This window comes from Apium graveolens, chromosome 11 (assembly GCF_009905375.1).
Source record: "Apium graveolens cultivar Ventura chromosome 11, ASM990537v1, whole genome shotgun sequence".
Lineage (NCBI taxonomy): Eukaryota > Viridiplantae > Streptophyta > Magnoliopsida > Apiales > Apiaceae > Apium > Apium graveolens.
In genome coordinates, this window is record NC_133657.1 from 70871324 (window position 1) to 70885204 (window position 13881).

General features: G+C 37.5%; 1 protein-coding gene across 1 annotated transcript; it reads right to left on the reverse strand.

Moving 5' to 3' along the window:
- Nucleotides 1–411: 411 nt before the first annotated feature.
- LOC141695590 (uncharacterized) lies at nucleotides 412–1197 on the reverse strand. Its single transcript, XM_074499827.1, has 2 exons — nucleotides 639–1197; nucleotides 412–566 (listed from the first exon to the last, which is right to left on the reverse strand). The coding sequence occupies exons 1-2, from the start codon at nucleotides 1195–1197 to the stop codon at nucleotides 412–414; spliced, it is 714 nt and encodes a 237-aa protein (XP_074355928.1).
- Between the last annotated feature and the right edge of the window lie 12684 nt (nucleotides 1198–13881).

Below are 13881 nucleotides of genomic sequence, written 5' to 3' on the forward strand. Positions count from 1 at the left end.
AACATATCAAGTACTTCATCATCGAAATGAAAATTATATAAGCAACTGATAAGGATAATTATCATAGTTCAAAAGTCAATGTAAGGCCTTATTTAGTATTCTTAGGATCATCACCACCAAATTTAGGCATAATCATATTAACATCTTTAAAGAAATCACCAACTTCCATGTGAGTAAAGGCCGAAGGATCAACTAGATCATCACTTCCAAGATGTGCTTCAAGATGGGCAATCCCCAAAGGATCATTTTGTTCGGTAAAATTAGTTTCAACATTCTTTAAAGATGCTTGATATAGGTCAACAAAGTGCATGGAGGTATGACATGTACTTCTCCAGTGACCTTTCATTCCACATCGACTACAAGTACTTTTACCCCTTTTAGCCATCGTACTTCCCTCGGATTTTTCTCTATTTATTGTCTGTTTCTGGTAGTAAGGCTTTCTTTTAAAGTTGGGGGATTTTGTTGATTACGGCTTCTACCATGCACAAAATCATGACCACGGGCACGTCCACCCCCACGTCCACGTCCATGCCCACGTCCATGCCCACGTCCATACCCACGTTCAACTGTTTTATTATCTCTATATTCATTATTAGTCACCGCATTCACTTCAGGGAATGGTGTTCAGCCAGTTGGACGTGCTTGATGATTTTTAAGCAAAAGTTCATTGTTTTGGTTAGCAAGAAGCAAAACAGAAATCAGCTCAAAATATTTTGTGAATCCACGTTCACGATATTGTTGCTGTAAGAGCATATTATTTGCATGGAAAGTGGAATATGTTTTTTCCAACATATCTTTATTGGTGATATTCTCACCACATAATTGAGATGTAATCTTAAACATGGCAGGGTTATACTCGCTCACACTTTTATAATCTTGCAATCGCAAGTGTAGCCAATCATAGCGAGCTTTAGGAAGTATCACCATTTTTTGGTGGTCACATCTTTCTTTGAGATCCTTCCAAAGTGTTAATGGATATTTAATAGTCAAATATTCAGTTTTCAATCCTTCATCAAGGTGGTGGCGAAGAAATATCATGGCTTTTGCCTTATCTTGTTCGGAGGTTTTATGTCCCTCTTTTATAGTGTCACCGAGGCTCATTGCACTAAGATGGATTTCAGCATCAAGAATCCATGTCAAATAATTTTTTCCGGTGACATGAAGTACGTTGAATTCAAGCTTTGTAAGATTCGACATTTTGATTACTAAAAAGAGAGGGTAATACACATTAATATAAAGATAATGATATACCTTAATATAGAAATTCACCAAAATTTCATATTTCACATGTATAATAAATATAATATAAAATCAGAAAAAATTCATGGCCATGAATTTATATTCATGCCCATGAATTTCTGCTGTATCTCAAGTTGGTTCCCTTTCATGTGCATGCTTCGTTAACACTTTTATGATAAGCACATTCGGTCAATATTTAAAATATGCAAGGAAAACACATATGCATTAATATTTAAAAATGCATGATAATATAACATGATGATGGTGCATTGAATTCAATCTAATGGTACATTGAATCTACTGTATATGTAGTATCTTAGCACGTTGCACCCATTTTCACCCTAATAATTTACCTCAATATTAAAGCAAGGAAGGTGGGAACTATTAAAGCAAACAAAGATGAAACATATTGATCCAATATCTCAAATCAAATATCGTACAAAATGGCTAATTATGATTAAGTCAAATCTGACCAGTTTCAAAGAATACCAATTTACTCTATGAAGATGATTTTATCTGAAAAAGTATAAAATATGAAAAAGTATAAAATTCCGGGATCTTTCCAGAATGGTATGGCTCATAATATTTGAACAAGTATTTAACCTACTATGAATTTTAGAAGTTACTGCATATCACCTTGAATCATACAATCAGATTACACAAAATGCAGATTTTGACATACTTATAAGCAGATTTTGGAAAAACACAAAGAAGCTCAATAAATTCCTTTACAACGAGAATAAGCTCAATAAATTTCGATGGATAATGAATCATATACAAAATATACGAGAATTGGACACATAATAAACATATAAAGATCATCTTGTTGCAAGCAAAACGAAGTAAACTAAAAAAAATAGTGTACTTACCTCATAGACAAACTGAAATAATAAAATTTTCGTAGAATCCTTCTTCTTCTTGGATTTCCAACACCTATTTAGACTTTGATGATCTCCTTTAAACACTTAAGTAAAACTGATCTCCTTATTTTTATAAGCAAATCGTGCTGATAACGTGTTATATATAATATATATAAGAAAGATTGAGAGAGAACTAGATAATAATGAAAGAGATCATCTTGTTATTATATATCATAAACATAGTACAATCAAGCCTTATATAGGCTAGAAGAATGGATGTTACAAGGAAAATGGAGAACCAAAGGTTGCTAGTAATTAAGATAACCATATGAAAGGCTAAGAGTCATCTATTAATACATAACAATTTTTCTAATAATATAATTATAAACAATGAGTGGCATCTAGTAATACATCATTTCTCCCCAAGTAATAATAATAATTGATAATTCAATTAAACCTTTAATGAATAATGTACAATGTAATATAGTCCTTTTAGCCTTATATTATAGATCAAACTCGAGACATGCATTGTGTCATCCTCTATTTACGTTTAATCCTTTTTTCCTTGATCAATGAGTAAACTATGTAAACAAATCAGTATTTGAGCACGGCCATGCATTTTATAGTCTTACTCAATCAAGGGGCCAATCATATCACTCCTTTAATATAGGAGGGCTAAATCCCATCTAGATCATTCATATTTCTCATACGATTCATAATATACCCAATGTCTACTTTTATTATTACCCGATCAAGGATAACTTTCAATAGTATCAAAGTATATTAATTCTCGTATATAAATATAATAATTTCAGGTCTAAGGATCAATACATCATTATCACTGTGAGATTAACTTATGACACTTTAAACATGTAGTATCTCACAACGGGTCAATCCAGCACCATGTATCTAATACATGTGCATGTGTTTTGACTTTAGTATCACCATACCTATGATCAATGAGACGTGATCATCAATCAACAAACACATTAGTCTTAACATATGTATGATCGTCCCTTAACAATAATACTTGACTAGGGACCTTTATGAATATCAAAACTATTCTCATAATCTCATTTCTAAGTCACGTACTTAGAGATATAGATTTACATATCATATTCCAATGATATTTATTAATTTAACATTTTATCATAGAAAATAAAGATATAATAAATTACTAAAGAATAATCCATAGAAACATAATTAATAATCCAAATATTTCATAACATAAACATAATAATGTTGTCTCTAGCGCACACACTAAAAATCTCACACTTGCACTAGAGCCAACCACCCATGTATCTAATACCCATGGAACTAGTATGACCTTCGTGCTTTTGCTGTGACAAAGCTTTAGTTAGTGGGTCTGCAACATTGTCATCAGTATGCACTTTACATATATGTATATCTCCTCTTTCATTAATCTCTCGAAGAAGCTGATATCTCCTAAGTATATGCTTTGCCCAGGAATGGGACCTTGGTTCTTTAGCCTGCACAATGGCTCCATTATTATCACAGTAAAGATCAACTGGATCTGTGAACCATGGAACCACACCAAGTCCCGTTATGAATTTCCATATCCAAACAGCCTCCTTGGCTGCTTCACTGGCAGCAATATACTCAGCTTCCATTGTAGAATCAGCTACTGTCTCTTGCATTGAACTCTTCCAGCTTATAATACCTCCATTAAGGCAAAACACAAACCCTGACTGAGATACTGAATTGTCTCTATCTATCTGGAAGCTGGCGTCAGTGTAACCCCTACAACCATATTCTCATTTCCTCCATACACAAAGAATAAATCTTAAGTCCTCTTTAAGTACTTAAGAATATTCTTGACAGTTGTCCAGTGACCCTCACCTGGATTAGACTGGTATATGCTCGTCATGCTCAAGGCATACAAAATACAATCGCCGAAGCATATGGAGTTTTGCTCATACGACCCTTATCATCTAATGATTTAGGGCAGTTTTCTTTTGAGATCAATATCCCATGCGACATTGGGACATATCCTCTTTATTCCTCTTGTATCCCAAAATAATGCAATACTTTATCAATATATGTACTCTGACTTAGGCCGATTAATTTCCTTGATCTATCTTTATAGATCTTGATCCCTAATATATAGGTAGCATCGCCTAAGTCCTTCATCGAGAAAATATTTCACAACCAAGTCTTAACAGCCTGTAGAGAAGGTATGTCATTCCTTATTAGTAATATATCATCTACATATAGTACTAGGAATGCCACATGGCTCCCACTAACCTTCTTGTAAACACATGGTTCATCTTCATTTTGAATAAAGCCAAATTCTTTGACTATTTCATCAAAATGACGATTTCATCTCCTTGAGGCTTGCTTCAATCCATATATAGATCGAAGTAACTTACAGACCATCTTAGCAAACTTGGATCGAAAAAACCCTCAGGTTGTATCATGTATACATCCTCTTTAAGGCTCCCTTTTAAGAAATCGGTTTTGACATCCATTTCTCAAATCTCATTGTCGTAGTAAGCATCTATTGCTAGCAAAATCCTGATGGACTTGACCATAGCAACTGGTGAAAAGGTCTCATCATAGTCTATACCATGAATTTATTAGAAACCTTTTGCCACTAATCGCGCTTTATAGGTCTGTACTTTACCATCCATGTCAGTTTTCTTCTTGAAAACCCATTTACACCCTATAGGGTTTACCCCTTCAGGGGGATCAACTAAAGTCCATACTTTATTTGTATACATGGATTCCATTCCGGAATTCGAGGCCTCTAGCCATCTCTCGAAGTCTGGACTGTTCACAGTTTCTTGGTAGGTAAGAGGCTCATCATTGTCTATGAGCATTACATCATCATCTTGAGTCAAGAGAAATCCATAATATATATCTGGCTCATGATGAGCTGTACTAGATCTACGCACAACCCTGTTTTTCTAGAGCAGGAACATCTTAATGAACTTCCTGCCCACTTTCCAACTCTGGTTCAATGTTATTTTGTACAACTCGATCTTCCTCGAGATCTTTAGTCCTCCTACTAATTTTCTTGGAAAGTGACTCTCTTTCAAGAAATACAGCGGTTCGAGCAATAAACACTTTGTTCTCGATAGGATTATAGAAACTATACCCTTTAGTTTCTTTAGAATATCCGACAAAATAACATTTATCTGATTTTGGTCTAAGCTTGTTAGAAACCAAGCGTTTCACACATGCTTCACATCCCCATACTTTCATAAACGACATGCTGTGACGTTTCTCAGTCCATATCTCATATGGAGTCTTTTGAACCGATTTAGTTAGAACTCGGTTTAGTGTATATGCAGCCGTTTCTAGAGCATAACCCCATAAACTTATTGGAAGATCTGCTAGACTCATCATCATCGATCGCACATGTCCAACAAGGTATGATTTCTCCTCTCAGAAACTCCATTCCATTGAGGCGTTCCAGGAGGAGTAAGATGTGATACGATACCACACTCCTTCAAGGAACCTTTAAACTCGAGGCTTAAGTATTCTCCTCCACGATCTGATCTTAGAACCTTTATACTTTCCCATGTTTGCTTTTCCACTTCGGCCTTGTATTCTTTGAACTTTTCAGAAGAATCAGATTTGTTCTTCAAAAGATACACATATCCATATCTACTGAAATCTTCAGTAAATGTAATGAAGTAGTAAAAGCCACATCTTGCCATCGTATGCATTGGACCACATACATCGCTATGTATAAGTCCTAATCGTTCGGTGGCCCTTTCACCTTATCCATTAAAAGGAGCTTTAGCCATTTTTCCAATAAGACAAGATTTGCATTCTTCGTATGATTCAAAATCAAACTTATCCAAGTAACCATCTTTATGTAATTTGGAAATGCGTTTCTCATTTATGTGACCTAAACGACAATGCCAAATGTATGTTTGATTTGAGTCTTTCATCTTAATACGTTTATTATCATTATTTATGTTATAGACAGGAGTATCTATATCAAGAACATATAAACCATTAAACAAATGTGCAACCCTATAAGTAACATTATTGAATGAAAAGGAACAACTATTGTTCTGAATCAAAAATGAAAAACCTTTTTTGTCCAAACAAGAAACCGAAATAATGTTTCTGCGAATCGCTGGCACGTAAAAATAGTTATCTAGTTCTAAAAAAAGCCCAGTGGGCAACGATAAACGATAAGTCCCTACAGCTAAAGCAGCAACCTTTGCTCCATTGCCAACTCGTAGGTCGACTTCTCCCTTCGCCAATGTTCTACTTCCCTGCAGTTCCTGCATATTTATACAAATGTGAGAACCACATCCAGTATCTAATACCCAAGATGTAGAAGTAGACAAATTGACTTCTATAACATAAATACCTGAATCAGAAGCAATAATAGTAGCCCTCTTCTTCTTCTTCTTCTTCTTCTTCTTCTTCTTCTTCTTCTTCTTCTTCTTCTTCAGATCTTCCAAAGTGGCATGACAGATCATCTTCCAATGACCTGGTTTCTTGCAATAGTGACAATCCCCAACCTTTGGAACACTACCTTTAGGCTTCAAAGCCTTGGTCGGATTAGGTTTCGGATTGGCATTATATAACGACTCATATATTTCTGTATTATTTAAATACATAATTAGGGAATTATTAAATAAGCAAAATACGTGTATAGCTTCGGTCAGCTATGTGTTGTTTTGTTATTATGTATGTGTGATTTTTGATGTACTGGAATTGTCCTCGTAATTAATTATGGATTTGTATTGAATTATTTTTACTTTTAAAAGTGGATTTAATACAATATTATGAAACTTAGATTTCAATATTTTAAAATTATTTTCATGACTTTATAATCTCAATATTTATTTTTGGAATTTTATAAAATTTAGATTTCAATATTTTGTCAATTATTTAGCCCTGTATGATTTTCTGATTGCATTTATTTGAAAAATCTCTATTTAATTCCCGAATTCTTCAAAAATTATGAAACTCATATTTATTTAAGTTAGGAATATTCTGAGAATTTTAAAAGTATTTTATGGAAATTTTCGCAGTTAGTGTCACCCGCGCGTCGATTCGTTTAATTAATAAACGCGGGTATAAATTGCGTCTCAGAAATTGTTTTAAAATTTCAAGATTTACATTTTTATAAACTTCGGGATATTTATAACCTTTTAAAACTATTTTCGTAATTTTCTGAATTTGTTTTAAGTGCAGCTCGGTTCGTTAGTTGTGAAATGCGGGTACGAGTCGCGTTCCAAAAATGTTTTGAAAATTAGGAAAATTTTACTTTATTAGTTTCAGGACATTTAGAAAATTTTAAGACTATTTTGGGATTATTTCGATTAATAGTTATTCACCAGCTGTATCGTTAAAAGGATTAAAGGCGAGACAAAATTAAGTTGCAGGGCAAATTGGGGGGATACGTGGCCGTTGAGGGACACGTGTCTTGTTCTCAGCTGATTAACTAAAATGAAAGAAAGAAAATAAAAGGGGGGGGGGTAAACAAGGGATCTGTCTCACTTCTCTCCCTCATGTTTCTATATTTTCTTCCTCTGTTCGAGTTGCCCCGCGTTCCGGTAAGTTAAGGTGCCATTTTTTTCCGGCCGCCCCTCTCTTTTCCGGCGACTGTCCCATTTCCCCCGGTTTAATTACTTCCGTGTGACCTGTTTCTCAGTTGGGTTACGATGTTTGATTGTTGCAGATTATATATGTATGCAACAGTTGTATATGCATATATGCTAAGCCTTGTTATTGCTGTTGTTGCCACCTCTCGGATTTTCCGAGAAGTATGGCGGCGTTGCAGCGGCGTTGCAGCGGCATGGCCGCGTGAGTTCTGTGCCATGTTCTTGTTTCTCTGAGAGTGATTTTCTGTTGGGCTTGGTAAATTGAGCCTACTTGTTGGGCCGATTGTTATTTGGTCTTGGTTCTTTTAATTTCCAAATTATTATGTATATATTAATTTGGAAATTTCTTATATTTTATATATTTTCTGCATGAAATTAATCAGTGAATTTAGTGATATAAAAATATTTCGTGCGGGGAATATTTAGAATAATCGGAGAAATTTCGTGTGGAAACCCGAAATTTATCGGGTACCGACGAATTTTGCCGCCGTCGGCGATGAGCCTCGGCGAGCCAACGGTGGACGATGATGATGTTTATCTGAGTCCTAATATTTGAAAATAAATAAATATGAATAATAATTAATAATTGTAATTATATTGAAAATTGGAAATGCGTGGAATTATAATCGTTATGATTGAGTTGAATCGGAGGTTGGGAATTGTATCTGGATTAATTGTGGGATGTTTGTTGTTGATTTGACGTCGAGTTGGTCGACGGGTAGTCCGGTAAAGAAAGGAGACGCTGCCCGATTTCCGGGAAATCGAACTATGGAAATACGGGAGCGTATCCGGTGATTATCGGGACATCGAGTAACTATATATATGTGTGTGTGTTTATTACGAAACTTGATTGTATGATGTGATGAACTATTTTTCCAAATCGATGACCCTGATTTCGTAAAATTACGAGTATACGTATTTTCTAGAAACAAACACCAAACCGATTGCTCGAGGACGTGAACCCTAACTGTTGGATGTGTTATTGTATTATAATAATGTATATAATTACGAGTCGGGTTTGAATATCGTTGGGTAGAATTGGTGTCGAGGATATGTCAAGCATACCTAGACGTCTAACGTAGAGTATTTCGGCTCTGTAGGTTCTAGTCGAAGAACTCAAGAATTGATATCGAACTAAGATAATCTAGTGATCAGTCGACAAGTGCCTCGAGGCTTCCAAGTGTTAGGGCGAAAACACGCTCTAATATTCACGCAAGTATACGCGTTCGCAAGTAATATAGAATACTTTCTAGTTCGTTCCCACAGAGACTCAGACTAAATTATTGTCTAATTAAACTCACTCACCAATGTATGATTACTTCTCAATGTTAAGACACTAACACTTAAATTGTTGATTAAATATTAACTATAATTAACTGCTTAATTAATCACTTACTTAACACTTCAAATTATCAATAATAAAACACTCATGAGATCACAACTTCATTACTACTTCCTTCAATAGTCATTGTTATTACCTTTAGCATGTGACAGTGATGATATTAATCGAATAACACGAAACTGATAAAAGCCAACTTTCATTGTACTAATACCATTCTACCAAACATCCACAATTAAGATAGAAGTTGAATAGTCATCAATTATCTTGAGTTCCTATATGTCTACAGAAATTGACAACACAACGATTTAAGCACAAGTTATTCCTTTTGATTACATAGGGCAAATAAAACTGTTAGAGTTACCCACTAATCATGCACAACGTACATGAACCTATGCTAGCATGGCAAGTTCTAAATCTCAAGATCCACCGTCGCTTCACAAGAGATTAACACCCTATCTTATATGTTCGCGGCGCACATAAGACGAATACGCACAACCAATACTAGATATCATACAATCATCACACACTAAAGTATTAAACAATTACTAAAGAATTCCATAATAAATCCGTTGCAACCCCATGATCACGATTAGCCCATAATAGCACTTATCGTCATCATGGGTTCATATGAAATCATGATAAACAAACACAAGAAAATAATAACTAAACTAATTATGTTAAAACAGAGTACGTCACAAGAGTAAATAAGTTCAAAGTAAGAAAACTAGCATCCAACGTTACAACGAAACAAGAATCACAAGAAAATATGCTTCCTCTTCGTTGCGGTGTGCTAAATCGGTCTTCCTCCTTATCTCCTTCGCTCCTTGCGTAAAAACACGATCTTCTTCAATCCACACTTGTGAAAACGTCTCAAATCTACTTATATAATAGTCCCATAAAACTCAGATTACATAGAAGTGGAAACCAAACAGAAGTAGAAGTCCTGAAATAATATATCTTTTTTCCCGACCCTGCGCGGCCGCTCAGCATAGCTGAGCGGGCGCTCAGCTTCCTGCGCGGCCGCTCAGCATTGCTGAGCGGGCGCTCAGACCTCTACTGGAAAAACTCCTGATTTGCTCCGTTTCTTCGCCGTAATCTGCCCATTTCTTTCCTCACGCAATGGTGAACACATGCCAAGGCTTATTCTTGATGATTCCTCCCCCAAAATGCAACTAATACCCTGAAATGCATAAACACTAGAAAAACGCATCAAATACACAAAATACTTGATTTCAAGACACCAATTTAAGCCATTTTAAGACGCTCTAAGTGGTATAAAATGCCACTTATCACACCCCCAAACTTAAATCGATGCTTGTCCTCAAGCGTCACAGACTCAAAAACAAATATAAAACATGCATGAATGCAATCTATATGAAAATGCAGCGATCCCCCTTACTACGATTAACCAACCAAATTGCAACATCTCAACAAAGGCAGTTAGACAACTAAAGATCAATAAACTCATGCAAACGGACATACAGCCAGAAACGTGGTGTGTGCAAATGCTTAACAGATATGCTTCGGAACTAGACCAATTATTATGACTCGACTATCCTCAAGACAATCACATGATTATACAAAGAATAAAAATTCTAGGCACAAAGTGATATACAACACTACAAGAATTCTGGAGCTTATTACGGAATCGTGCTTTTTATTCACAACACAAATGCTTATTTGACCGTGCAATGAGTGAGGTCCACAAAAGACTTATACAATGGTATCCATATAACGAGCGTTAGGTTAGCGGATCCCAGACTCTAAAAGCCTTAGGTCACTAGGCACAAAGTCCCCTAAGAACTTAATAACTCGAATACCAAAGAGCCCACTCTTGATCAATTATGCATAAACTAATTTTTTTTTATAACTTCTGAGCAAGTGCGTTTCGCTCCATCTTGCTCAACCCTAGACTACTCGCACCATATGCGAGCCGGCTACTAGCCATTTGACGCCTCGCCACAACTAGCAACAAATTCCATTTTTTTTTCTCCAACTTTTTTTTTCTTTTTCATGCCTTTATCACTAAGAACCTATTATCGAATTTTAAGCATAATAAATAGATTGACCTTGAAAACAACCAAATCATAACAACAATCTAGCCCTTACGCATTCTCTAAGACTTAGTAGAATTACAAGTGTTTCTAGCATGCATATCAACCTACATGACTTGATATCACTTTAATGCTATCACTACACTCGCATCAATATCACAATTCAGTCGATCAATCATTGCAAAAGGGATCATGGCAAATGCATGAGCTACGTGACATGATAAACAATAAAAGCTATATATATATAAAAAAACTATATGGCCTAAATTATGCAACTATATGAACTAAGCTATCATGAATATGCAGCTATATGACACACACACAATATTCCTTAACTACCACCCCCAAACTTAAAATCTTCACTGTCCTCAGTGAAGGTAGTAGAAAGGAACACAGGGTATACCTACTCGGAGTCATCATCATCATCACCCTCAGTGGGTGGAGTATCAGGCGGCGGGTATGCAGAGTCCTCACCAAAAACTGGCCACTGGATATCAGCTCCAAGGCCCCGAAAAGCAGTCCCTAACGCAAGGGTGAGCTCCTGAGCAAACCTACTCTGCGTCTCATACATGGCATCCATCCGCCGTGAAAGTCTCCTATACTGAGCATCAGCCAACCCAGCACCCTCCTGAGCTCTCGAAGAACCAGCCTCATCACGCCTTGGCCTAGCCATAGTAGCACCTCGTGCTGGACGCCCTCCTGGAAGACGATAAGCCAGCCCATGCTCCTCAGGCTCACCACCGGTCCACTCCTGCATCCCATTCAGCGTCCCAGAATCAATCGGAGCTGCCGGCAACTGCAACTGCTCATGAGCCGGCCAGTTCACTCCCACTGCTCGGCATAGCTTCGTAACCGTTGATGCATAAGGGATGTTCATATGCTTCGCTCCCCTCAAAAACTTCAGAATTCCTTGGTAGATAAACTCACCAAGGTCCACATAGTACTCCTCATTCAGAATTCCCCACAACAACTGTGCTCTCTCAACTGTGACTTCGTGTGCATGCGAAGAAGGCAAAATATTAGCACAAATAAATGCATTCCATGCACGGGCATACCTGTTCATGGCGATCGCCGAAAAGTGACGATACTCATTAGTGCCGGTCCTGAAGGTCCAAACTGTGCCCGGTCTACAGAGAGCCGCACAAATCAAATCCAAGTCAAAATCCTCAGCAGTCTTTTCATTCCAGTTTTCCTCCTCGGGCTTCCTCTCTCGCTGTCCAATCACACGGCGAATCGCCGCAGGGTGATAATCAACTGTCAGCCCTCGGACCACAGAAAACCCATTCTTTTCGGCCTTCGCGTTCGCGTAGAACTCGCGAACAACGCTCATCGGTACCGCTTCGGGTGACTCACAAAAAGCTATCCACCCCTTCTCTGCAATCATGGGCAGCAACTCACCATCCCTCCCCGATGGTAAAAACCCTCTCTCTTTCAGAATCGGCTACCCCAAAAGCCTAGTGTACTCCTCCTCCGCAGCTCTATCAGTTAACCAAGGCCTTGCAGCAGTACCCCTCGATGAATCAGCAGTAGGAACTGTGCTGCTGCTGTCAATAGTGCGTGCTCTCTTGGGTGCCATTGATTCGTGAATAAAAGTGTGTAAGAACTGAGTTTTGGTGCTTGGGAGAGAGTTTAAGTGTAGGAAGTTTGTGGGAGATATGTAGGATATGTGTATGTATAGATAGGGTGTGGATTATATTAGGGTTTGGGAATTAAGGGTTAAAATGATGGGGTAGTGGGAACAAATCGTGGGTTTATGGGCTACAACTGTTTTTTTTTTCTGAACTAAAAAAAAAATTCTGGCAGGCGACCCCTGAGCGGTCGCTCAGCAAAGCTGAGCAGGCGCTCAGCTTGCTGAGCGGTCGCTTAGCAATGCTGAGCGGGCGCTCAGGGGGTCACTGGAATTTTTTTTTTCAGCCCCTGTTTTCTGATTTTTTTGTGTTTTTGGATAGGTTATTAACTTCTAAGGGTTCCTGTAACAACAATTCATGGGTTACCTCCCACGCAGCGCTTCTTTTTCGTCATTAGCTTGACGTTTCGTACCCTTCTCAAGTAGTCAACAAAATGGCACTAACCACTTCTCGGTTTGCCATGTCCCCATAGTAGTGCTTCAAACGCTGATCGTTAACCTTAAATGCTTGGTCCGGATCATTCTCAAAAATTTCCACCGCTCCATGTGGAAACACAGTTTTGACAATAAAAGGCCCAGACCACCTCGATTTCAACTTCCCTGGAAAAAGTCGGAGCCGAGAGTTGAATAAGAGAACTTGTTGCCCCGGCACAAATAACTTAGGATGTAGCTTCCTATCGTGCCACCTCTTCACCTTTTCCTTATACATTTTGTTATTCTCGTACGCTTGAAGTCGAAATTCATCAAGTTCATTAAGCTGAAGCATTCTTTTCTTACCAGCTGCATCTAAATCCAGGTTCAACTTCTTCAATGCCCAGTAGGCCTTATGCTCAAGCTCCGCAGGTAGATGACATCCCTTACCATACACCAACTGAAATGGGGACATACCAAGTGGAGTTTTGTATGCTGTTCTGTAAGCCCAAACAGCTTCATCGAGCTTTAAAGACCAATCCTTCCTTGACGGACAAACAACCTTCTCTAGAATGCGCTTTATCTCTCTGTTAGACACTTCCGCTTGACCATTTGTTTACGGATGATAGGCAGTAGCTACTCGATGATTCACATTATAACGCTACATCATAGAAGTGAACTTACGGTTGCAGAAATGCGATCCTTCATCACTTATGATTACCCGAGGTGTTCCAAACCTTGTGAAAATTTGCTT

Coding starts and splice junctions, on each gene's coding strand:
- LOC141695590 (XM_074499827.1), bottom strand. CDS start 1,197: ATGTCGAATCTTACAAAGCTTGAATTCAACGTACTTCATGTCACCGGA. Junction 567..638: donor GCTTAAAAATCATCAAGCAC/GTCCAACTGGCT, acceptor ATAATAAAACAG/TTGAACGTGGGTATGGACGT.